General features: G+C 54.4%; 1 protein-coding gene across 1 annotated transcript; it reads left to right on the forward strand.

The window, feature by feature from the left end:
* Positions 1 to 22: 22 nt before the first annotated feature.
* Positions 23 to 23,409, forward strand: SNX4 (sorting nexin 4). Its single transcript, XM_069732584.1, has 14 exons — positions 23 to 192; positions 7,228 to 7,349; positions 7,417 to 7,552; positions 16,165 to 16,314; positions 16,393 to 16,440; positions 17,378 to 17,433; positions 18,001 to 18,073; positions 18,469 to 18,530; positions 18,696 to 18,761; positions 18,925 to 19,014; positions 20,619 to 20,718; positions 21,833 to 21,978; positions 22,089 to 22,203; positions 22,491 to 23,409. Exons 1-14 carry the CDS (start codon positions 100 to 102, stop codon positions 22,536 to 22,538), a joined length of 1,305 nt encoding a protein of 434 aa, XP_069588685.1. The 5' UTR covers positions 23 to 99; the 3' UTR covers positions 22,539 to 23,409.
* The last annotated feature ends 791 nt before the right edge of the window (positions 23,410 to 24,200 follow it).

The following is a 24,200-nucleotide window of genomic DNA, read 5'->3' on the forward strand; positions in this document are numbered from 1 at the left end:
ATTTCTCCGGTTTCTATGGACACCGGGCGTAGCCTGAGACCGGAAGTTGTCAGCTGTGAGTCTGGGGCCGGGGCGGTGTGAACGGGAGACAGCGGAGAGATGAGCGGCGGAGAGGAGCCGACCGGACTGTTCGACAGCGAAGACACCGGAGAAGAGGGAGCGGCCGGCGCCATCACCGCGGGGGCGGAAGTGGTGAGAACCGCGGAGCGGAGCTACTGTATCCTCCGTATCCTCCCCGCTGTCTCCTCCGTATCCTCCCCGCTGTCTCCTCCGTATCCCCCCGCTGTATCCTCCGTATCCTCCCCGCTGTCTCCTCCGTATCCTCCCCCCCGCTGTCTCCTCCGTATCCTCCCCGCTGTATCCTCCGTATCCCCCCCCCCGCTGTCTCCTCCGTATCCTCCCCGCTGTATCCTCCGTATCCCCCCCCCCGCTGTCTCCTCCGTATCCTCCCCGCTGTATCCTCCGTATCCCCCCCCCGCTGTCTCCTCCGTATCCTCCCCGCTGTATCCTCCGTATCCCCCCCCGCTGTCTACTCCGTATCCTCCCCGCTGTCTCCTCCGTATCCTCCCCGCTGTCTCCTCCGTATCCTCCCCGCTGTATCCTCCGTATCCCCCCCCGCTGTATCCTCCGTATCCCCCCCGCTGTCTCCTCCGTATCCTCCCCGCTGTCTCCTCCGTATCCTCCCCGCTGTATCCTCCGTATCCTCCCCGCTGTCTCCTCCGTATCCTCCCCGCTGTCTCCTCCGTATCCTCCCCGCTGTATCCTCCGTATCCCCCCCGCTGTATCCTCCGTATCCTCCCCGCTGTCTCCTCCGTATCCTCCCCGCTGTATCCTCCGTATCCTCCCCGCTGTCTCCTCCGTATCCTCCCCACTGTCTCCCCCCCGCTGTATCCTCCGTATCCTCCCCGCTGTCTCCTCCGTATCCCCCCCGCTGTATCCTCCGTATCCTCCCCGCTGTCTCCTCCGTATCCTCCCCACTGTCTCCCCCCCGCTGTATCCTCCGTATCCTCCCCGCTGTCTCCTCCGTATCCCCCCCGCTGTCTCCTCCGTATCCCCCCCGCTGTATCCTCCGTATCCCCCCCGCTGTATCCTCCGTATCCTCCCCGCTGTCTCCTCCGTATCCTCCCCGCTGTCTCCTCCGTATCCTCCCCCTTGTATCCTCCGTATCCTCCCCGCTGTATCCTCCGTACCGGCCCCGCTGTATCCTCCGTATCCTCCGTATCCCCCCCGCTGTATCCTCCGTATCCCCCCCGCTGTATCCTCCGTACCGGCCATCTGTATCCTCCGTACCGGCCCCGCTGTATCCTCCGTACCGGCCCCCTGTATCCTCCGTACCGGCCCCGCTGTATCCTCCGTACCGGCCCCGCTGTATCCTCCGTATCCTCCCCGCTGTATCCTCCGTACCGGCCCCCTGTATCCTCCGTACCGGCCCCCTGTATCCTCCGTACCGGCCCCGCTGTATCCTCCGTATCCTCCCCGCTGTCTCCTCCGTATCCTCCCCACTGTCTCCTCCGTATCCTCCCCCTTGTATCCTCCGTATCCTCCCCGCTGTCTCCTCCGTATCCTCCCCGCTGTATCCTCCGTACCGGCCCCGCTGTATCCTCCGTATCCCCCGTATCCCCCCCGCTGTATCCTCCGTATCCCCCCCGCTGTATCCTCCGTACCGGCCCCCTGTATCCTCCGTACCGGCCCCGCTGTATCCTCCGTACCGGCCCCCTGTATCCTCCGTACCGGCCCCGCTGTATCCTCCGTATCCCCCCCGCTGTATCCTCCGTATCCTCCCCGCTGTATCCTCCGTACCGGCCCCCTGTATCCTCCGTACCGGCCCCCTGTATCCTCCGTACCGGCCCCGCTGTATCCTCCGTATCCCCCCCGCTGTATCCTCCGTATCCCCCCCCGCTGTATCCTCCGTATCCCCCCCGCTGTATCCTCCGTATCCCCCCCGCTGTATCCTCCGTATCCCCCCCGCTGTATCCTCCGTATCCCCCCCGCTGTATCCTCCGTATCCCCCCCGCTGTATCCTCCGTATCCTCCCCGCTGTATCCTCCGTATCCCCCCCGCTGTATCCTCCGTATCCCCCCCGCTGTATCCTCCGTATCCTCCCCGCTGTATCCTCCGTATCCTCCCCGCTGTATCCTCCGTATCCCCCCCGCTGTATCCTCCGTATCCCCCCCGCTGTATCCTCCGTATCCCCCCCGCTGTATCCTCTGTATCCCCCCCGCTGTATCCTCCGTATCCCCCCCGCTGTATCCTCCGTATCCCCCCCGCTGTATCCTCCGTATCCCCCCCGCTGTATCCTCCGTATCCCCCCCGCTGTATCCTCCGTATCCTCCCCGCTTTCTCCTCCGTATCCTCCCCGCTGTCTCCTCCGTATCCTCCCCGCTGTCTCCTCCGTATCCTCCCCGCTGTCTCCTCCGTATCCTCCCCGCTGTCTCCTCCGTATCCTCCCCGCTGTCTCCTCCGTATCCCCCCCCGCTGTATCCTCCGTATCCTCCCCCCGCTGTATCCTCCGTATCCCCCCCCGCTGTCTCCTCTGTATCCCCCCCGCTGTCTCCTCTGTATCCCCCCCCGCTGTCTCCTCTGTATCCCCCCCGCTGTCTCCTCCGTATCAGCCCCGCTTTCTCCTCCGTATCCCCCCCCCGCTGTATCCTCCGTATCGGCCCCGCTGTCTTCTCCGTATCCCCCCCCGCTGTCTCCTCCGTATCCCCCCCCGCTGTCTCCTCCGTATCCCCCCCCGCTGTCTCCTCCGTATCCCCCCCGCTGTCTCCTCCGTATCCCCCCCCGCTGTCTCCTCCGTATCCCCCCCCGCTGTATCCTCCGTATCCCCCCCGCTTTCTCCTCCGTATCCCCCCCCCTGCTGTATCCTCCGTATCCCCCCCGCTGTCTCCTCCGTATCCCCCCCCGCTGTCTCCTCCGTATCCCCCCCCCGCTGTCTCCTGCGTATCCCCCCCGCTCTATCCTCCGTATCCCCCCCGCTGTCTCCTCCGTATCCTCCCCGCTGTATCCTCCGTATCCCCCCCCGCTGTCTCCTCCGTATCGGCCCCGCTGTCTCCTCCGTATCGGCCCCGCTGTCTCCTCCGTATCGGCCCCGCTGTCTCCTCCGTATCCCCCCCGCTGTCTCCTCCGTATCCCCCCCGCTGTCTCCTCCGTATCCCCCCCGCTGTCTCCTCCGTATCCCCCCCGCTGTCTCCTCCGTATCCCCCCCGCTGTCTCCTCCGTATCCCCCCCGCTGTCTCCTCCGTATCCCCCCCGCTGTCTCCTCCGTATCCCCCCCGCTGTCTCCTCCGTATCCCCCCCGCTGTCTCCTCCGTATCCCCCCCGCTGTCTCCTCCGTATCCCCCCCGCTGTCTCCTCCGTATCCCCCCCGCTGTCTCCTCCGTATCCCCCCCGCTGTCTCCTCCGTATCCCCCCCGCTGTCTCCTCCGTATCCCCCCCGCTGTCTCCTCCGTATCCCCCCCGCTGTCTCCTCCGTATCCCCCCCGCTGTCTCCTCCGTATCCCCCCCGCTGTCTCCTCCGTATCCCCCCCGCTGTCTCCTCCGTATCCCCCCCGCTGTCTCCTCCGTATCCCCCCCGCTGTCTCCTCCGTATCCCCCCCGCTGTCTCCTCCGTATCCCCCCCGCTGTCTCCTCCGTATCCCCCCCGCTGTCTCCTCCGTATCCCCCCCGCTGTCTCCTCCGTATCCCCCCGCTGTATCCTCCGTATCCGCCCCGCTGTATCCTCCGTATCGGCCCCGCTGTATCCTCCGTATCCTCGGTATCGGCCCCGCTGTCTCCTCCGTATCCCCCCCCCCCGCTGTCTCCTCCGTATCCCCCCCCCCGCTGTATTCTCCGTATCGGCCCCGCTGTATTCTCCGTATCGGCCCCGCTGTCTCCTCCGTATCGGCCCCCGCTGTCTCCTCCGTATCGGCCCCGCTGTCTCCTCCGTATCGGCCCCGCTGTCTCCTCCGTATCGGCCCCGCTGTCTCCTCCGTATCGGCCCCGCTGTCTCCTCCGTATCGGCCCCGCTGTCTCCTCCGTATCGGCCCCGCTGTCTCCTCCGTATCGGCCCCGCTGTCTCCTCCGTATCGGCCCCGCTGTCTCCTCCGTATCGGCCCCGCTGTCTCCTCCGTATCGGCCCCGCTGTCTCCTCCGTATCGGCCCCGCTGTCTCCTCCGTATCGGCCCCGCTGTCTCCTCCGTATCGGCCCCGCTGTCTCCTCCGTATCGGCCCCGCTGTCTCCTCCGTATCGGCCCCGCTGTCTCCTCCGTATCGGCCCCGCTGTCTCTTCCGTATCCCCCCCGCTGTCTCTTCCGTATCCCCCCCCCCCCCGCTGTCTCCTCCGTATCCCCCCCCGCTGTCTCCTCCGTATCGGCCCCGCTGTATCCTCCGCATCCCCCCCCCGCTGTATCCTCCGTATCCTCCCCACTGTATCCTCCGTATCCCCCCCCCCCCCCCGCTGTCTCCTCCGTATCGGCCCCGCTGTATCCTCCCCGCTGTATCCTCCGTATCGGCCCCGCTGTCTCCTCCGTATCCCCCCCCCCGCTGTATCCTCCGTATCCCCCCCGCTGTATCCTCCGTATCGGCCCCGCTGTATCCTCCGTATCGGCCCCGCTGTATCCTCCGTATCGGCCCCGCTGTCTCCTCCGTATCCCCCCCCGCTGTCTCCTCCGTATCCCCCCCCCGCTGTCTCCTCCGTATCCCCCCCGCTGTCTCCTCTGTATCCCCCCCCGCTGTCTCCTCCGTATCCCTCCCGCTGTCTCCTCCGTATCCCCCCGCTGTCTCCTCCGTATCCCCCCGCTGTCTCCTCCGTATCCCCCACGCTGTCTCCTCCGTATCCCCCACGCTGTATCCTCCGTATCCCCCCCGCTGTATCCTCCGTATCCCCCCCGCTGTATCCTCCGTATCCCCTCCCCGCTCTGTATCCTCCGTATCCCCCCCCGCTGTATCCTCCGTATCCCCCCCGCTGTATCCTCCGTATCCCCCCCCCGCTGTCTCCTCCGTATCCCCCCCCCGCTGTCTCCTCCGTATCCCCCCCGCTGTCTCCTCCGTATCCCCCCCGCTGTCTCCTCCGCGCCGGCCCCGCTGTCTCCTCCGCGCCGGCCCCGCTGTCTCCTCCGCGCCGGCCCCGCTGTCTCCTCCGCGCCGGCCCCGCTGTCTCCTCCGCGCCGGCCCCCCTGTGTCCTCCGCGCCGGCCCCGCTGTCTCCTCCGCGCCGGCCCCGCTGTCTCCTCTGCGCCGGCCCCGCTGTCTCCTCTGCGCCGGCCCCGCTGTCTCCTCTGCGCCGGCCCCGCTGTCTCCTCTGCGCCGGCCCCGCTGTCTCCTCTGCGCCGGCCCCGCTGTCTCCTCTGCGCCGGCCCCGCTGTCTCCTCTGCGCCGGCCCCGCTGTCTCCTCTGCGCCGGCCCCGCTGTCTCCTCTGCGCCGGCCCCGCTGTCTCCTCTGCGCCGGCCCCGCTGTCTCCTCTGCGCCGGCCCCGCTGTCTCCTCTGCGCCGGCCCCGCTGTCTCCTCTGCGCCGGCCCCGCTGTCTCCTCTGCGCCGGCCCCGCTGTCTCCTCTGCGCCGGCCCCGCTGTCTCCTCTGCGCCGGCCCCGCTGTCTCCTCTGCGCCGGCCCCGCTGTCTCCTCTGCGCCGGCCCCGCTGTCTCCTCTGCGCCGGCCCCGCTGTCTCCTCTGCGCCGGCCCCGCTGTCTCCTCTGCGCCGGCCCCGCTGTCTCCTCTGCGCCGGCCCCGCTGTCTCCTCTGCGCCGGCCCCGCTGTCTCCTCTGCGCCGGCCCCGCTGTCTCCTCTGCGCCGGCCCCGCTGTCTCCTCTGCGCCGGCCCCGCTGTCTCCTCTGCGCCGGCCCCGCTGTCTCCTCTGCGCCGGCCCCGCTGTCTCCTCTGCGCCGGCCCCGCTGTCTCCTCTGCGCCGGCCCCGCTGTCTCCTCTGCGCCGGCCCCGCTGTCTCCTCTGCGCCGGCCCCGCTGTCTCCTCTGCGCCGGCCCCGCTGTCTCCTCTGCGCCGGCCCCGCTGTCTCCTCTGCGCCGGCCCCGCTGTCTCCTCTGCGCCGGCCCCGCTGTCTCCTCTGCGCCGGCCCCGCTGTCTCCTCTGCGCCGGCCCCGCTGTCTCCTCTGCGCCGGCCCCGCTGTCTCCTCTGCGCCGGCCCCGCTGTCTCCTCTGCGCCGGCCCCGCTGTCTCCTCTGCGCCGGCCCCGCTGTCTCCTCTGCGCCGGCCCCGCTGTCTCCTCTGCGCCGGCCCCGCTGTCTCCTCTGCGCCGGCCCCGCTGTCTCCTCTGCGCCGGCCCCGCTGTCTCCTCTGCGCCGGCCCCGCTGTCTCCTCTGCGCCGGCCCCGCTGTCTCCTCTGCGCCGGCCCCGCTGTCTCCTCTGCGCCGGCCCCGCTGTCTCCTCTGCGCCGGCCCCGCTGTCTCCTCTGCGCCGGCCCCGCTGTCTCCTCTGCGCCGGCCCCGCTGTCTCCTCTGCGCCGGCCCCGCTGTCTCCTCTGCGCCGGCCCCGCTGTCTCCTCTGCGCCGGCCCCGCTGTCTCCTCTGCGCCGGCCCCGCTGTCTCCTCTGCGCCGGCCCCGCTGTCTCCTCTGCGCCGGCCCCGCTGTCTCCTCTGCGCCGGCCCCGCTGTCTCCTCTGCGCCGGCCCCGCTGTCTCCTCTGCGCCGGCCCCGCTGTCTCCTCTGCGCCGGCCCCGCTGTCTCCTCTGCGCCGGCCCCGCTGTCTCCTCTGCGCCGGCCCCGCTGTCTCCTCTGCGCCGGCCCCGCTGTCTCCTCTGCGCCGGCCCCGCTGTCTCCTCTGCGCCGGCCCCGCTGTCTCCTCTGCGCCGGCCCCGCTGTCTCCTCTGCGCCGGCCCCGCTGTCTCCTCTGCGCCGGCCCCGCTGTCTCCTCTGCGCCGGCCCCGCTGTCTCCTCTGCGCCGGCCCCGCTGTCTCCTCTGCGCCGGCCCCGCTGTCTCCTCCGCGCCGGCCCCGCTGTCTCCTCCGCGCCGGCCCCGCTGTCTCCTCCGCGCCGGCCCCGCTGTCTCCTCCGCGCCGGCCCCGCTGTCTCCTCCGCGCCGGCCCCGCTGTCTCCTCCGCGCCGGCCCCGCTGTCTCCTCCGCGCCGGCCCCGCTGTCTCCTCCGCGCCGGCCCCGCTGTCTCCTCCGCGCCGGCCCCGCTGTCTCCTCCGCGCCGGCCCCGCTGTCTCCTCCGCGCCGGCCCCGCTGTCTCCTCCGCGCCGGCCCCGCTGTCGCTTTTCTCCCCAGTATCTCCCATGAGCTCTCTGATCTCTCGCAGATGTCGGGGGAGGAATCTTTATTAAAAAAGTTTGAGGTCAGCGTGTCCGAGGCCGAGAAGCGAACAGGGAAGAATGCGATGAACATGCAGGAGACGTACACGGCGTACCTGATCGAGACCAGGTGAGGTGCGTGGCGGCCATGATGGTGTGGGGCGGTGGGAGCTCGCTGACCTCTCTGCTTTCTCCAGGTTACTGGACGCTCACGGTGAGGGACACAGCTCTCTGGACTGTCTGTGGCGGAGATACAGCGAGTTCGAGCTTCTGCGCAGTTATCTGTGCGTCACGTATCCGTTCGTGGTTGTGCCGCCGTTACCAGAGAAGAGGGTAAGGTGCTGCGCGGACGGCGCTGTTCTGCCGCATGTTATAGGGACGGCACAGCCTCTTAGGAATCGTATCTTACTATTAGGCCGGGGTCACTCAACGTATGAAAAACCGGGCTGAGTCTCGACGCCGAGGGGCGCACCAGTGTCATGCGAGTACAGTCCGAATTTCCACACCTAACATCCGATTTTAACATGAGCTTATACATAGAGAATTGCTCTGTAATGTACGCACCGATTACAGAGGAAATATTCTCCATAATATACTCACTTGTACACACACACTCGTACGCTCGCACGCTCACACTCGTACGCACACACTCTCGTGCGCGCACACACTCTCGTGCGCGCACACACTCTCGTGCGCGCACACACTCTCGTGCGCGCACACACTCTCGTGCGCGCACACACTCTCGTACGCGCACACACTCTCGTACGCGCACACACTCTCGTACGCGCACACACTCTCGTACGCGCACACACTCTCGTACGCGCACACACTCTCGTACGCGCACACACTCTCGTACGCGCACACACTCTCGTACGCGCACACACTCTCGTACGCGCACACACTCTAGTGCGCTCACACACACTCTAGTGCGCGCACACACACTATAGTGCGCACACACACACTCTAGTGCGCGCACACACACTCTAGTGCGCGCACACACACTCTAGTGCGCACACACACACTCTAGTGCGCACACACACACTCTAGTGCGCACACAGTCTTAACAGTGACAGTTAAGGGTACTTAAACTTAAACATTACAGCGCCCCCCAGAGTCGGAATTTCTCCGGGGTCTCGGATAGCGGGGGTAGCTGAGACCCCAGAGAACATGATTCGGATCGGTTTTTACTGACCCCGGTGTTGCAATTTATTTATTTATTTATTTATTTTTAAAATTTTCACGGCTCCACATTATAAACTTCTGAAGCACTTGGAGATTCTAGGTGCTCACTACTCATCTAGATAAGTTCCTTAGGGGGTCTTCTTTCCAAAATGGAGTCACCTGTGGGGGGTTTCCACTGTTTAGGCACATCAGGGGCTCTCCAAACGCAACATGGCGTCCGATCTCAATTTTGCATTGAAAAGTCAAACGGCGCTCCTTCCCTTCCGAGCCCTCCCATGCGCCCAAACAGTAGTTTACCCCCACATATGGGGTATCGGGGTACTCAGGACAAATTGTACAACAACTTTTGGGGTTCATTTTCTCTTTTTACACTTGTGAAAATGAAAATTAAAAATGGGTTTTGAAGTAAAATGTTTGTGAAAAAAGTTAAATGTTAATTTTTTCCTTCCATATTGCTTCAGTTCCTGTGAAGCACGTAGAGCAGGGCGGGGAATCTTTTTATTTTTTTTTCTGCGAATGGCCATTTGGATATTTCTACCATCCTGCGGGGGCCGTACAAACTGCGCCCACAAAGTACAGCCTGACTCTGGCGCTGGTGTCAGGACGTAATCTTGCATTGCATGCCCTTCAGTGTTCAGTAGTGAGCATTGCGTGTGCTAACAGGGCAAGAAGAAATTAATGAGCTGCTGGCAACCAAAATACATGTCCCTGCACACGAATGCGGTCCCTGAGAATCTGCCCGGGGGCCTGATAAAAGGTCATCGAGGGCCGTAAATGGCCCAGGGGCCTGAGGTTCCCCACCCCTGACGTAAAGGGTTAATAAACTTGAATGTGGTTTTACGCAAATTGAGGGGGGCAGTTTTTAGAATGGGGTCACACTTGGTTATTTTCTATCATATAGACCCCTCAAAATGACTTCAAATGAGATGTGGTCCCTAAAAAAAAAAAATGGTGGTGTAAAAATGAGAAGTCGCTGGTCAACTTTTCACCCTTAAAACTCCCTAACAAAAAAAAATTGTTTCCAAAATTGTGCTGATGTAAAGTAGACATGTGGGAAATGTTGTTTAATAACTATTTTGTGTGACATATCTCTGATTTTAAGGGCATAAAAATTCAAAGTTGAAAATTGCAAAATTTTCAAAATTTTTGCCATATTTCAGTTTTTTTCATAAATAAATGCAAGTAATATCAAAGAAATGTTACCACTAACATGAAGTACAATATTTTATGAGAAAACAATGTCAGAATCACCGGGATCCATGGAAGCTCCAGAGTTACAACCTCATAAAGGGACAGTGGTCAGAAGTGTCAAAATTGTCTGTTACTAAGGGGTTAATGACAGAAAACCCCACAATGGTCACAGAAATAACTTGAATCTGATAAAACTAATCATAAATAAAAGATCTATGAAAATGAACAAACAAGTCAGACATTGCTTTTCAGCCATGCTTCCACAGAAATAAAAAGAAATAAAACTCATTACTTTTGTCAGATTCCAGTTATTTCTGTGACCATTGTGGGTTTTTCTGTCATTAAACGAGGGGGACCCACAATTTTGACCAAGTTTGTAGATAGAAGAAAAGCCACGTACAGTGAAATCACACTGACAGGATAGAATAGATATATACACGTAGAATACATAGATATATAGATGTCAGCGACACACATATAAGAATAGCCATTACTTCATCTGTTGGGTTCTGTAAAATCACTGCAGGACCTGACAGGACAGAAGACATGGATGACATACAGTAAATACGCATAGAATAGGTGGATATATAGATATCAGTGACAAATACAATTAGTGCAGTGTGTGCAAATTACTGGACATGTATTTAATTAATAAAAGATTATTTTTCAGAAAAAATGGCATGGGCTCTCAATTTTTGTAGCCAGCTGAGGGAAAGCTGACGGCTGGGGGCAGATGTTTATAGCCTCGGAAGGGGGTGACACCCATGAAGCTTCCCAGGCTATTATCAACTCACAGCTGTATAATTAGCATTTACTGGCTATTAACCCCTTTCTGCCATTGGACGTAATATTCCGTCCATGTGGGGTGGGCCTTAATTCCCAAGGACGGAATATTACGTCCAGCGCGATCGGCCGCCCTCATGGGGGGAGCGCCGCCGATCGCGGCCGGGTGTCAGCTGCTTATCGCAGCTGACATCCGGCACTATGTGCCAGGAGCGGTCACGGACCGCCCCCGGCACATTAACCCCCGGCACACCGCGATCAAAGATGATCGCGATGTGCCGGCGGTGCAGGGAAGCATCGCGCAGGGAGGGGGCTCCCTGCGTGCTTCCCTGAGACCCCCGCAGCAACGCGATGTGATCGCGTTGCTCCGGGGGTCTCCTACCTCCCTCCCTGCAGTAAGTCCCGGATCCAAGATGGCCGCGGATCCGGGTCCTACAGGGAGGGAGGTGGCTTACCAAGTGCCTGCTCAGAGCAGGCACTTGGTAACGCTGCACTGCTCTCAGACAGATCGGTGATCTGTCAGAGTGCTGTGCAAACTGGCAGATCACCGATCTGTATTGTCCCCCCCTGGGACAAAGTAAAAAAGTAAAAAAAAAAATTTCCAAGTGTGTAAAAAAAAAAAAAAACCTAAATAATGAAAAAAAATATATATATATTCCCATAAATACATTTCTTTATCTAAATAAAAAAAAAAAAACAATAAAAGTACACATATTTAGTATCGCCGCGTCTGTAACAACCCGACCTATAAAACTGGCCCACTAGTTAACCCCTTCAGTAAACACCGTAAGAAAAAAAAAAAAAAAGAGGCAAAAAACAACGCTTTATTATCATACCGCCAAACAAAAAGTGGAATAACACGCGATCAAAAAGACGGATATAAATAACCATGGTACCGCTGAAAACGTCATCTTGTCCCGCAAAAAATGAGCCGCCATACAGCAACATCAGCAAAAATAAAAAAGGTATAGTCCTCAGAATAAAGCGATGCAAAAATAATTATTTTTTTCTATAAAATAGTTTTTATCGTATAAAAGCGCCAAAACATAAAAAAAAATGATATAAATGAGGTGTCGCTGTAATCGTACTGAACCGAAGAATAAAACTGCTTTATCAATTTTACCAAACGCGGAACGGTATAAACGCCTCCCCCAAAAGAAATTCATGAATAGCTGGTTTTTGGTCATTTTGCCTCACAAAAATCGGAATAAAAAGCGATCAAAAAATGTCACATGCCCGAAAATGTTACCAATAAAAACGTCAACTCGTCCCGCAAAAAACAAGACCTCACATGACTCTGTGGACTCAAATATGGAAAAATTATAGCTCTCAAAATGTGGTAACGCAAAAAATATTTTTTGCAATAAAAAGCGTCTTTCAGTGTGTGACGGCGGCCAATCATAAAAATCCGCTAAAAAACCCACTATAAAAGTAAATGAAAAAAATGTATTTATTTCCATTTTCCCATTAGGGTTAGGGCTAGGGCTAGGGTTGGGACTAGGGTTAGGGCTGGGGTTAGGGTTGGGGCTAAAGTTAGGGTTAGGATTACATTTACGTTTGGGAATAGGGTTGGGATTAGGGTTAGGGGTGTGTCAGGGTTAGAGGTGTGGTTAGGGTTACTGTTGGGATTAGGGTTAGGGGTGTGTTTGGATTAGGGTTTCAGTTATAATTGGGGGGTTTCCACTGTTTAGACACATCAGGGGGATCTCCAAACGCGACATGGCGACCGATCTCAATTCCATCCAATTCTGCATTGAAAAAGTAAAACAGTGCTCCTTCCCTTCCGAGCTCTACCATGTGCCCAAACAGGAGTTTACCCCAACATATGGGGTATCAGCGTACTCAGGACAAATTGGGCAACAACTTTTGGGGTCCAATTTCTCCTGTTACCCTTGGGAAAATACAAAACTGGGGGCTAAAAAATAATTTTTGTGGGAAAAAGAGAGATTTTTTATTTTCACGGCTCTGCGTTATAAACTGTAGTGAAACACTTGGGGGCTCAAAGTTCTCACAACACATCTAGATAAGTTTGTGGGGGGTCTAGTTTCCAATATGGGGTCACTTGTGGGGGTTTCTACTGTTTAGGTATATTAGGGGCTCTGCAAACGCAATGTGACGCCTGCAGACCATTCCATATAAGTCTGCATTTCAAACGGCGCTCCTTCCCTTCCGAGCCCTCCCATGCGCCCAAACGCTGGTTCCCCCCCACATATGGGGTATCAACGCACTCAGGACAAATTGGACAACAACTTTTGGGGTCCAATTTCTCCTTTTACCCTCGAGAAAATACAAAACTGGGGGCTAAAAAATAATTTTGAGGGGAAATTTTTTTTTTTATTTTCACGGCTCTGCGTTATAAACTGTAGTGAAATACTTGGGGGCTCAAAGTTCTCACAACACATCTAGATGAGTTCCTTGGGGGGTCTAGTTTCCAATATGGGGTCACTTGTGGGGGGTTTCTACTGTTTAGGTACATTAGGGGCTCTGCAAACACAATGTGACGCCTGCAGACCATTCCATCTAAGTCTGCATTCCAAATGGAGCTCCTTCCCTTCCGAGCCCTCCCATGCGCCCAAACGCTGGTTCTCCCCCACATATGGGGTATCAGCGCACTCAGGACAAATTGCACAACAACTTTTGGGGTCCAATTTCTCCTGTTACCCTCAGGAAAATACAAAACTGGGGGCTAAAAAATTATTTTTGTGGGAAAAAATTTTTGTTTTATTTTTACGGCTCTGCATTATAAACTTCTGTGAAGCTCTTATTGGGTCAAAGTGCTCACCACACATCTAGATAAGTTCCTTAGGGGGTCTACTTTTCAAAATGGTGTCACTTGTGGGGGGTTTCAATGTTTAGGTACATCAGTGGCTCTCCAAACGCAACATGGCGTCCCATCTCAATTCCTGTCAATTTTGTATTGAAAGGTCAAACGGCGCTCCTTCCCTTCCGAGCTCTCCCATGCGCCCAAACAGTGGTTTACCCCCACATATGGGGTATCAGAGTACTCAGGACAAATTGTGCCACAACTTTTGTGGTCCAATTTCTTCTCTTACCATTGGGAAAATAAAAAATTGGGGGCGAAAAGATAATTTTTGTGAAAAAAAAATGATTTTTTATTTTTACGGTTCTGCATTATAAACTTCTGTGAAGCACTTGGTGGGTCAAAGTGCTCACCACACCTCTAGATAAGTTCCTTAGGGGGTCTACTTTCCAAAATGGTGTCACTTGTGGGGGGTTTCAATGTTTAGGCACATCAGTGGCTCTCCAAACGCAACATGGCGTCCCATCTCAATTCCAGTCAATTTTGCATTGAAAAGTCAAATGGCGCTCCTTCCCTTCCGAGCTCTGCCATGCGCCCAAACTGTGGTTAACCCCCACATATGGGGTATCAGCGTACTCAGGACAAATTGTACAACAACGTTTGGGGTCCATTTTCTCCTGTAACCCTTGGTAAAATAAAACAAATTGGAGCTGAAGTAAATTTTTTGTGAAAAAAAGTTAAATGTTAATTTTTATATAAACATTCCAAAAATTCCTGTGAAGCACCTGAAGGGTTAATAAACTTCTTGAATGTGGTTTTGAGAACCTTGAGGGGTGTAGTTTTTAGAATGGTGTCACACTTGGGTATTTTCTATCATATAGACCCCTCAAAATGACTTCAAATGAGATGTGGTCCCTAAAATAAAATGGTGTTGTAAAAATGAGAAATTGCTGGTCAACTTTTAACCCTTAGAACTCCCTAACAAAAAAAAATTTTGGTTCCAAAATTGTGCTGATTTAAAGTAGACATGTGGGAAATGTTACTTATTAAGTATTTTGTGTGACATATCTCTGTGATTTAATTGCATAAAAATTCAAAGTTGGAAAATTGCGAAATTTTCAAAATTTTCGCCAAATTTCCGTTTTTTCACAAATAAACACAGGTAATATCAAATAAATTTTACCACTATCATGACGTACAATATGTCACGAGAAAACAGTGTCAGAATCACCGGGATCCGTTGAAGCGTTCCAGAGTTATAACCTCATAAAGGGACAGTGGTCAGAATTGTAAAAATTGGCCCGATCCATAACGTGCAAACCACCCTTGGGGGTAAAGGGGTTAAAATGGGGGACCCTAAAAAAAAATGGACATAGGGTCCCCCTATAATTACCAGCAAAGGTTATGCAGAAAGCTACGGGCTGATATTAATAGCCTAGGAAGGGGCCATGGATATTGGCACCCCACTCCCCCCCAGGCTAAAAACACCAGTACTCAGCCGCCCCAGAAAAGGCGCATCTCTAAGGTGTTCCAATTCTGGCACTTAGCCTCGCTCTTCCCACTTGCCCTGTAGCGGTGGCAAGTGGTGTGATAAGGGGTTAATGTCACCTTGGTATTGTCAGGTGACATCAAGCCCAGCAGTTAGTAATGGAGAGGTGTTAATAAGACTCCCCTATTACTAACCCCATAGCCTCAGTGACTAGCGGTGACGTTACTGAGGCAGGTTGGACTGTGGTGACCTCGGTGAGATCCCTGCTAGCACTGTGAAAGTCGCACGGTGCAGAGGCGAGATCACGGGAGACTTCCACTGCGGTGAACTCGCCTCTGCGCCATGTGACTTTGCACCATGTGAGGCTAAGTGCCAGAATTGGCGCATCTTAGAGATGCGACTTTTCTGCAGAGAGCTGGCTATAAATATCTTCAGCTTTCCCTTTGCTGGTTAAGAAAATTGTGCGGGCACCCATGCCGTTTTTTTTTCCGAAAAATAATCTTTAAATAATTAAATCCATGTCCAGTAAGCTGCACACACACTACTGATTGTATTTGTCACTGACATCTATACATCTACCTATTCTATGTGTATTTACGGTGTGCTTATTATGCAAATTGTCTCTTCAGAGAGGAAGAGGGCTAGAACTCTAGTGCCACCTATTGGAAGTAGCAATCCTAACAGTCAATGTCGACCCTTTAACGAGCCTCGTCACATGACTTCAGATAATGGCCAAACCAGAATCTATCCTAAGTCATGTGACGAGGCTCGTTAAAGGGTCGACATTGACTGTTAGGATTGCTACTTCCAATAGGTGGCACTAGAGTTCTAGTCCTCTTCCTCTCTGAAGAGACAATTTGCATATTTCCCAGAGGAGCATTGCGGCTTTAAGTCTCCTCACCCCAACAGTCTTATCATGTCACTCTCCACAAGGAGAATCGATCCTTCTTGGATATTTACTGTGTGTCATCCATCTCTTCTATCCTGTCGGCTCCTGCGGTGATTTTCCTGTACTCGGCAGATGAATTGCTACTTTTCCAAGGACACTGGTGTGTAAAGATCAGACAGCAGTCCATGGTCCGAGTGCTGTGATTTATTTTTTCTCGCACCCATAGGCTTACATTGGAGAGTCTCGGCGTCAATCACGGCGTGCTACGATTTTACACACGCGTCTCATACAGCTGAGAAAATACCCAGTGATGTGATCTGCCCATAGAGTAACACTGGGCCGAGGATGTTTTCTCGCAGAGCACTCGCCCGTATTCTACGGTACTGTGACCCCGGCCTTAATCAGATCTCTGCTTGCTGTCAGTGATGGGACGGTCCATTATTTACACTTAAGAGAATGAAAACCTGTACAGGGCACTGAATACATTGTAACAAACCCTCTGCTGTGAGGTGTTTGGTTCCCTGAGGAGTATCAGAGGTCTGCCGCTCCCGTTTGTGGATGGGCTGCCTGTGAAATCTCCAGTTGTTGGCGCTGTGGTTGGGGTCTGCTCTGCACCTTGGGGGGCCGTCACCTAGTCCCTGTGTTCACAGGCAGAGTTTGTGTGGCACAAGCTGTCGGCTGATAACATGGATCCGGACTTTGTGGAGCGGAGGAGGATCGGACTGGAGAACTTCCTGCTGCGGGTGGCGTGTCACCCCGTCCTCTGCCATGACAAGATCTTCACTTCCTTTCTGAACCAGGTACGCAGCTCCCTGCGTAGACATGCCGTAATAACTCGTCCTGTGTGCTGCCCCCTCATATACATGTGTTGTCTCCAGGAGAGCGGATGGAAGGAGGCGCTGAATGAGGCCGGGCTGCAAGGAAAGGTACAGCGACCCTGCGGTGATAATACGAGAGCCCCCCGATGTGCACAGAGCGGCCTGAGCAGCCACGTAGTAGTAGACAGCCCCCCATCTGCAGTGGGTAACCCTACAAATGGATCCTGTCCGTGCCTGATTCCGGCTCCCATTACGCCCACATGACACTACATGCTGCCCATCGGGGGCCGCCATCTTCGTACTCTAGGAACGCCCGGCCGTTAGCAATACTGACTGCAGGCTGAAGACCCCTATGGGGGGGACGTAAAATAATAAGTAGTAGTAGGTTAGTGTGGTTTTATTTTCCAATCCAAAAGTAAAGAAATATAAAAAAAAGAAGCAAAGTCTTCATCACTGCATCGGTAACAGTCTGAAAATTAATTCACCCGCACAGTAAATGCTGGAAAGAAAATGACCGTATCTAAACACTAGAATTGGTATTTTGTGGACATCCAGCATCCCCACCCCCCCTCCAAAAAAGAAATTAGTAAAAGCACCATAAGTACCACAAAATGCAATCAATAGGAAGGACAGCCCGCCGCGCAAGAAGCAAACCTCCATCGATGGGAAAGCGCACGTCCTGTACTGTGGCCTGGAGAAGCGTGGGACCCTTTACTGCTCAATGGACGTCCTACAAACCAGGGCGCCTCGGGACTTTTCTTTTTCTCCGTTTTGCCGCTCTTGGGGTAGTCTTCCTGTCTTCCAGTTTGTGCACTATATGGCAAAATGAACGCTGTCACTCAAAACCACAGTCATCCCGTGACAGCTCGTCCGTATGGTCGATGCCTCGGGATTTCTATCCAGTTCACTGCTCTTTCTAACCAGAGTCAGTCCGGATACCGGGGTCCGACCACCACATTATGAGCACAGGCCCGAGCCCCTCGCACTTCCCGTACCTCGCTCTGGCGCTTTCACTGTTCTGGTTTTTCCTTTTTTTCTTTATTAGGCGGATTCCCGGTTGAAGTCTCTGAGTGCAACTTTCCGTGTCAGAAACCCAGACAAGTGAGTTCTAGCAGGATGGCGCGCGTTGGGGCCGTGGGATCCTGCGTCGCCCGCGCCCCCATCCCCCTCAGTAACGCTCCATAAGAGTCGTCCCATATCCGTCACTTTCCCTTCAATGCAGTTCTGTAGATGACCGCGGATTGTAGTGATGAGTCTGAAGCTCCACACAGCTGAGGGTCTGTTACAATTCATCCAGGCTGATACATTGTGACGAGTCAGGACAGGGCTTCGTGCTTGGCTCACAGAGCATTGTCTACACTGTAACAAACCATCAACTGTGAGAGGAACTGGATCACGATGGATTTTTGAGCCTCTAGGTGCAATTTTATTCACGGACAGGAAGCAGAAATCTACTTTTCCAGAACTCAGGTTCAAATACTGAGGCCACTGATACTGCCTGTAAAGGGCCATAGTATATGATGGCGATATATAAGCTCGTGAAGTAGATGCCCGCATATTGCCTGACTGCTCGCGGTTTCATCTTGCTGGGGGTTGTAGTCCGCGGCTTCTGCAGGTATCCGCATTCTGCCTCTTCCCATGTGATAATGAGCTGTTCCGGTTTTGCAGGCGATTCACGGAGCTGAAGCATTACAGCGATGAGCTGCAGTCCGTCATCTCCCACCTGCTGCGGGTCCGTGCGGTGAGTGTCGCCAGCGTCACGTACACCGATCCCATATAGATGCAGGTCCCAGCGTATCTCCAGAGCGCGGTCCTCGCGGCGGTCCGTGGAGAGGCGTCTGCCCGGCTCTTACATGTTGCCTGTATACAGTCCCTAGAAACGACTGAGCACTCGCATGTCGCCTGTACACTGACAGCGGCACGGGCTCCACTCCAGAAAGCTGCAGCTTGTGCCCCTGTGTTCTGCATTCATCGGACGATTATGGCCCACCCCATACTTGTCCCAGACGGGGGAACCATTTTCAGCTTCCTCAGTATATGGTGTTCTTGTACGCCGCACTGTTCTTGATGATGAGAGTGATTGTTCAATGTTTTTATCGCCTTGATATACTTATGATGTTTCTCCTTGTCTCCTAGCGAGTGGCCGACCGGCTGTACGGCGTGTACAAAGTGCATGGGAATTATGGCCGAGTGTTCAGGTAGTAAGGTGGTAGTGAGGTCAGGATGAATGAGGGAGGTGTCCGGGTAGTGAGGTGGGAGTTGGGATGGACCTGGGGGGTGATGGATCTGGGGGTGATGGATCTGGGGGTGATGGGGTGTCCCAGGCTTTCGGGACGTGGTTTACAGTGTTAGTTTGTCTGCAGTGAGTGGAGCGCCATAGAGAAGGAGATGGGGGACGGTCTGCAGAGCGCCGGACATCACATGGATGTGTAAGTGTAACATGGGACCCCCTGGCCATTGTTTGTCCTGCTTCTACGTCTGACGTTCGGTCGTGGTGTCGGATCTTTTGGTCAGTCGTCTTCTGAAGTTTGGTTTGTAGCCGGTCGGAAGTGACTGCTCATGAAGGTAGTAACGCTTTCATGGTGTCCGCAGATACGCTGCCTCCATTGACGACATCTTGGAGGAGGAGGAACACTACGCCGATCAGCTGAAAGAATACTTGTTCTATGCTGAAGCTCTAAGGTACTGCTGCGCCTCGTGCCTCTTATCATGGGGAGCCATAGACTGAGGAGATGATGTAACACTGCAGAGTATCAGCCATAGGGATCTAGTCGAGGAATGGGGAAGCCATTCTGTCGTGTAGCCGCTTCTCCGCACGCGTCTTGGGGTTGCGCCTGTAAGGGTTAATCTATCTCCCCTCTCAGTCCAGCATTCAACCTCTGTCCTATGCTGTAATGGGAGCATAAATCACACACCGACCCAGGCAACACACCCGCTCATACACGCTGCCACCACTCATCGAATACACGGGCGATAAGTCCCGGAAATATTTCTACTACTGTCTGCCAATCATAAGGCTCACACAGTTTAAGGCTATGGGTTCTTTAGAACATAAAATGTTCAACTAATTAAAGTTTTATGCTTTAATAGAAAAGGTACAGTGCTTACAGTAAAAGGTATAAAAATATGGTAATGAAAAGACATACAAGTATGCAAAACAGTTACAAAAATAAACAGGAGAAAACTTACAGAAATAGCTAACTTTGTAGTCTGTTTTCTGCTCCCTGAGGATAGGATGAATATAGACTGGAACACATCAGCTCGGCTGCCCTCAATGTGTGAGCAAATTTGTATGCGTACAAGCCTAATTTATAGTCACCCTGGAGGTCAGATTTCTAGACCAGCCCCTCAGATTAATATTATAATTGCTGGTTTTTGATTGGACCATGGCCACTACCCCAATGAATATATTATTTTCTTCTGAACACTCTTTGCCTAAAGTTTCTCACAGATAGTGTCAAGCTGTAATTGACATCTCTCTTCAAATGAGCTAGAAGGTGTGAAATGTTTCCCCTTCTTCCTGGTTCCCAGCAAGACCCCCTGGTGAGATTGGAGACAGTAGACTATCTTCTCAAGATACATATGTTGTGACCTTTGTGAGACCTGCAGTCTCAGGACAGATGTTAAAGGGAACCTGTCACCTGAATTTGGCGGGACCGGTTTTCGGTCATATGGGCGGAGTTTTCGGGTATTTGATTCACCCTTTCCTTACCCACTGGCTGCATGCTGGCCGCAATATTGGATTGAAGTTCATTCTCTGTCCTCCGTAGTACACGTCTGCGCAAGGCAAGATTGCACCTTGTGCAGGCATGTACTACGGAGGACATAGAATGAACTTCAATCCAATATTGCGGCCAGCATGCAGCCAGCAGGTAAGGAAAGGGTGAATCAAACACCCGAAAACTCCGCCCATATGACCGAAAACCGGTCCCGTCAAATTCAGGTGACAGGTTCCCTTTAAACTACTGCTAGTCACACAATATATCTATACATATTTCACTACACACATATATACCTATACATATTTCACGACACATTCCATTCAGTGTATAAACCTTTATGGTGGCTGTAGAGAAATACACGAGATGGATAAACGTCTCCCGGCCGCAGTGGAGACATCGTTCTCTTCAGTCCTGGAGAAGCCAGTGCTACAGGTCCTTTCTGTAGAGTTTGGTGCCATATTAGCGGATTGCATTGTATTGGATCAGTGGAGAACAATGCTCTGGGTTCTCGGTGAACTATAACCTGGGCTAGGGCTGTGTTTTCAGCGTTCCCTCTATTTGCAGGGCGGTGTGTCGGAAACATGAGCTCATGCAGTATGACCTGGAGATGTCTGCGCTGGATCTGGTCTCCAAGAAGCAGCAGTGTGAGGAGCTGGCCACCGGGGTGAGTGAGCCGTGGATCTGTGCGGTACCTTCACCTTAGGGTAATCAGTCCTTAAAGGGCACTTCAGCTTACAAAAAGAAAAAACCCCCATAAAAAAGATACTTTATTAAATGACAAAACATAGAAAAAAAACCCAAAAAAGACAGGAAAGCCCTAAATACTCGGGCAATCCACCACGGGAGAAAAAATCCTTCCCACCTAGATAGTCTAATGGTAGGCTGAAAGACTATATAAAATAGGACCAATGTATATACTGACAATATACTGGTGATACAAACGTGTGTTGACCTACATCAAATACCAAGGGTGCAAGGATATATGTGAAAATATCCCTACAAAAAATACCCCTGAAACTGTACACCTACCTAGATGCGGAGGTTGGCACCCTAGAAGATGAAACGAGAATTGCGCCCCCGCTCGTGCGATGGCTGACCCTAAACTCCTACTATCTCCCTATAACGAGTAGAGCAGGAAAGAGAGGCCAGGTGGCTGATAATGTTCAATGAAGCTATGTGTTATGTGATTTAATAACACAGTCGGTCCTCCCCTCCAATGTGATGTTAGCAAAAAGGGATAGTACTTATAGAAAAACAACACACATATCACATATCAAATCTTGGCATACCTAGTAAATTACCCTTATATACAGTACCAGGTGCAACAGAGATCCTATCCTAACCAGTCCTACCACAAATACATAAACAGCCAAATACAATACAAAACAAGTAAACATGCCGCGCCACATATCCAAATGTGTCACCACATATAACCACTCCACATAGCAGCACAAAAAATGTACAATATGCACAAGACGATACTTATCTGCTATGTTCCAATCAAATCAGTAGTGGACAGACCAATACGGTGACACTTGGACGGCTACAGGCACATAGACGACTCTCGACGCGTTTCCCCCAACACGGGTTCAACAGGAGAGGTAAGAAGATAACATGGCAGTAGATAACATGGCAGTGTGGAATTGTCCAAAAAATAGGGCACTTCCCCCATAATGGAGAGGTAGCATGGGTTTACCTATGAAGGAGTGTAAGGCCAGTATAGTCGCACCTCGATATCCCATTGGTTCACGCTGACACATCTCTGCTTAAACCCTCAGACGGTGAGAACTTTTTCACTGAAGGGAATGACCAGCAAGCTGTTTGGTCAGGAGACTCCGGAGCAGAGAGAGTCCAAGATCAAGCAGCTGGAAGAGCAGATCGAGGAGGGCGAGGAGCAGCTGAAGGTGCAGAATGAAGACAGCAGGTGCGGGACCTGGGGCCGCAGTGCCATGAGCGTGCACCTGCCACCGTTGTCACTACTTTTGAGATGTTTTACGTAGAAACAATGTCACCATAACAGATTTTACTTTTCAGAGACTTTGTGCAGAACGCCTGGCTAGAGATTGAACGGTTTAAGGATCAGAAGAATCGGGACCTGAAGGAGGCGCTGATCAACTACGCCGTAATGCAGATCAGCATGTGCAAGAAGGTGAGGAGCTGCGCTGGATGGGGGAGAGCGTCCACGTCAGGCACAGAGTATTCACAGCCCTAAGTGAAGGCCTGGTCATTTCTGATGCCCCCAGTATTGCCCCCACAGTCCTCGGGGGTAACATTAGCAGTGGGGAAGGGATCAGCCATGCTCAGGTGTGCCATAGGGACGACCACGAGTGGCACCACAGCCCACATCTGTCCTTGGCTGTGTCTGCTCAAGGACTGCTCGTCCAGTAGTTGGGATTTTATACTTATTTTCTGCCACTTTTCCTTTGTTGTCCACAGGGCATTCAGGTCTGGACCAACGCTAAGGAATGTTTCAGCAAGATGTGACCCCCCCGGCGTCTGGAGTCAAGGAGCTAGACGGTGCTGTGGGCGTCCTCTATCCTGACCATACAACTGGAATATCCGACACGGTGATACCAGGGCGGCCACTCGCAGAGGATGGCGTCAGCCTTAGGCCAAGACCTTTCTTCCGGCCTCGGTGCCAATGGAACTGATGCAGAATCCTCCTCTTATAAGTTAGGCTTTCATTTTCTAAGCTCGAAGAGATGACTTGGAAAAGATAATAAAGGGTCAAGCTCAGTCCGGCTCTCAGTCCTTAGATGTGTACATAAAGGTGGGAAGTCATGAGGGCGTCCGGGTCACGGCGATCACCGCTCACTTAGTGATGTCACGTGGAGGCCATTTTTCTAGGAATGTTCATACAAGCCGCGGGTCTGGTCCTGTAACATCGCCTGCCACGTGCAGGACTCCAGATACTTCATACCGGTGTATGTTAAAGGGCCGGTGCAGATGAAGACCGATTGGACGCCTAGTCCTCACCATTCCACACTTCTGCTTGCAGCCGTTTCACTGAACTTTGGCCTTAGGCTGTAAACTGTGTCGCCCTAATCCTGTGCACGCAGCTGAGGGTTTGTTATTATCGCTGGTAAGAAGATCGGGAATGGAGTGTGCAGCTGTGTGAGCAGGACAAGGTCGGGGTTTATGGCCGACAACATTTCACTGACAACCAACCGATGGCGGGAGCTCTGTATGTAAGGATCATTGGACTGGGTGGGCCGGTACCCCTTCTTCCCACAGGACGTGGTCACATCTGGTTGCAGCGCGTTACCGTCTGCATGGCGCTGTGCCTCGCTATTTTCTTCTGTTTCCCCTCATTACATGCCAGGTGCCAAATGAATAAATTATCGTTTCATCTGTTCTTTGTCATCTCCATCACACATTGTAGCCATCAGAAAAACTGCAGCACAAGTCACGACTATACGGACCGGAATCATGGCCTGCAGAAGGTAGCTGCAGCCCCAAAGTGGACGAGAACAGAGCTGCACATGTGGGGGCAGGGAACAGAGCTGCACATGGGGGGGGGGGGGGGGGGGCAGCGAACAGAGCTGCACATGGGGGGGGGGGCAGCGAACAGAGCTGCACATGGGGGGGGCAGCGAACAGAGCTGCACATGGGGGGGGGGGGGGGGGCAGAGAACAGAGCTGCACATGGGGGGGGGGGCAGAGAACAGAGCCGCACATGGGGGGGGGCAGAGAACAGAGCTGCAATTGGGGGGGGGGGGCAGCAAACAGAGCTGCACATGGGGGGGGCAGAGAACAGAGCTGCACATGGGGGGGGCAGAGAACAGAGCTGCAGATGGGGGGGGGGCAGAGAACAGAGCTGCAGATGGGGGGGGGGCAGAGAACAGAGCTGCAGATGGGGGGGGGGGGCAGAGAACAGAGCCGCACATGGGGGGGGGGGGCAGCGAACAGAGCCGCACATGGGGGGGGCAGAGAACAGCTGCACATGGGGGGGGGGGGGGCAGCGAACAGAGCTGCACATGGGGCAGAGAACAGCTGCACCCGGGGGGAGAGCAGCGCACAGAGCTGCACGCGGAGGGGCAGTGAACAGAGCTGCACATGGGGCAGTGAACAGCGCACAGAGCTGCACATGGGGGCGGCAGAGAACAGAGCTGCACATGGGGGAGAGAGCAGCGCACAGAGCTGCACA

Source organism: Ranitomeya imitator, chromosome 7 (assembly GCF_032444005.1).
Source record: "Ranitomeya imitator isolate aRanImi1 chromosome 7, aRanImi1.pri, whole genome shotgun sequence".
In the NCBI taxonomy this organism is placed as follows: Eukaryota; Metazoa; Chordata; class Amphibia; order Anura; family Dendrobatidae; genus Ranitomeya; species Ranitomeya imitator.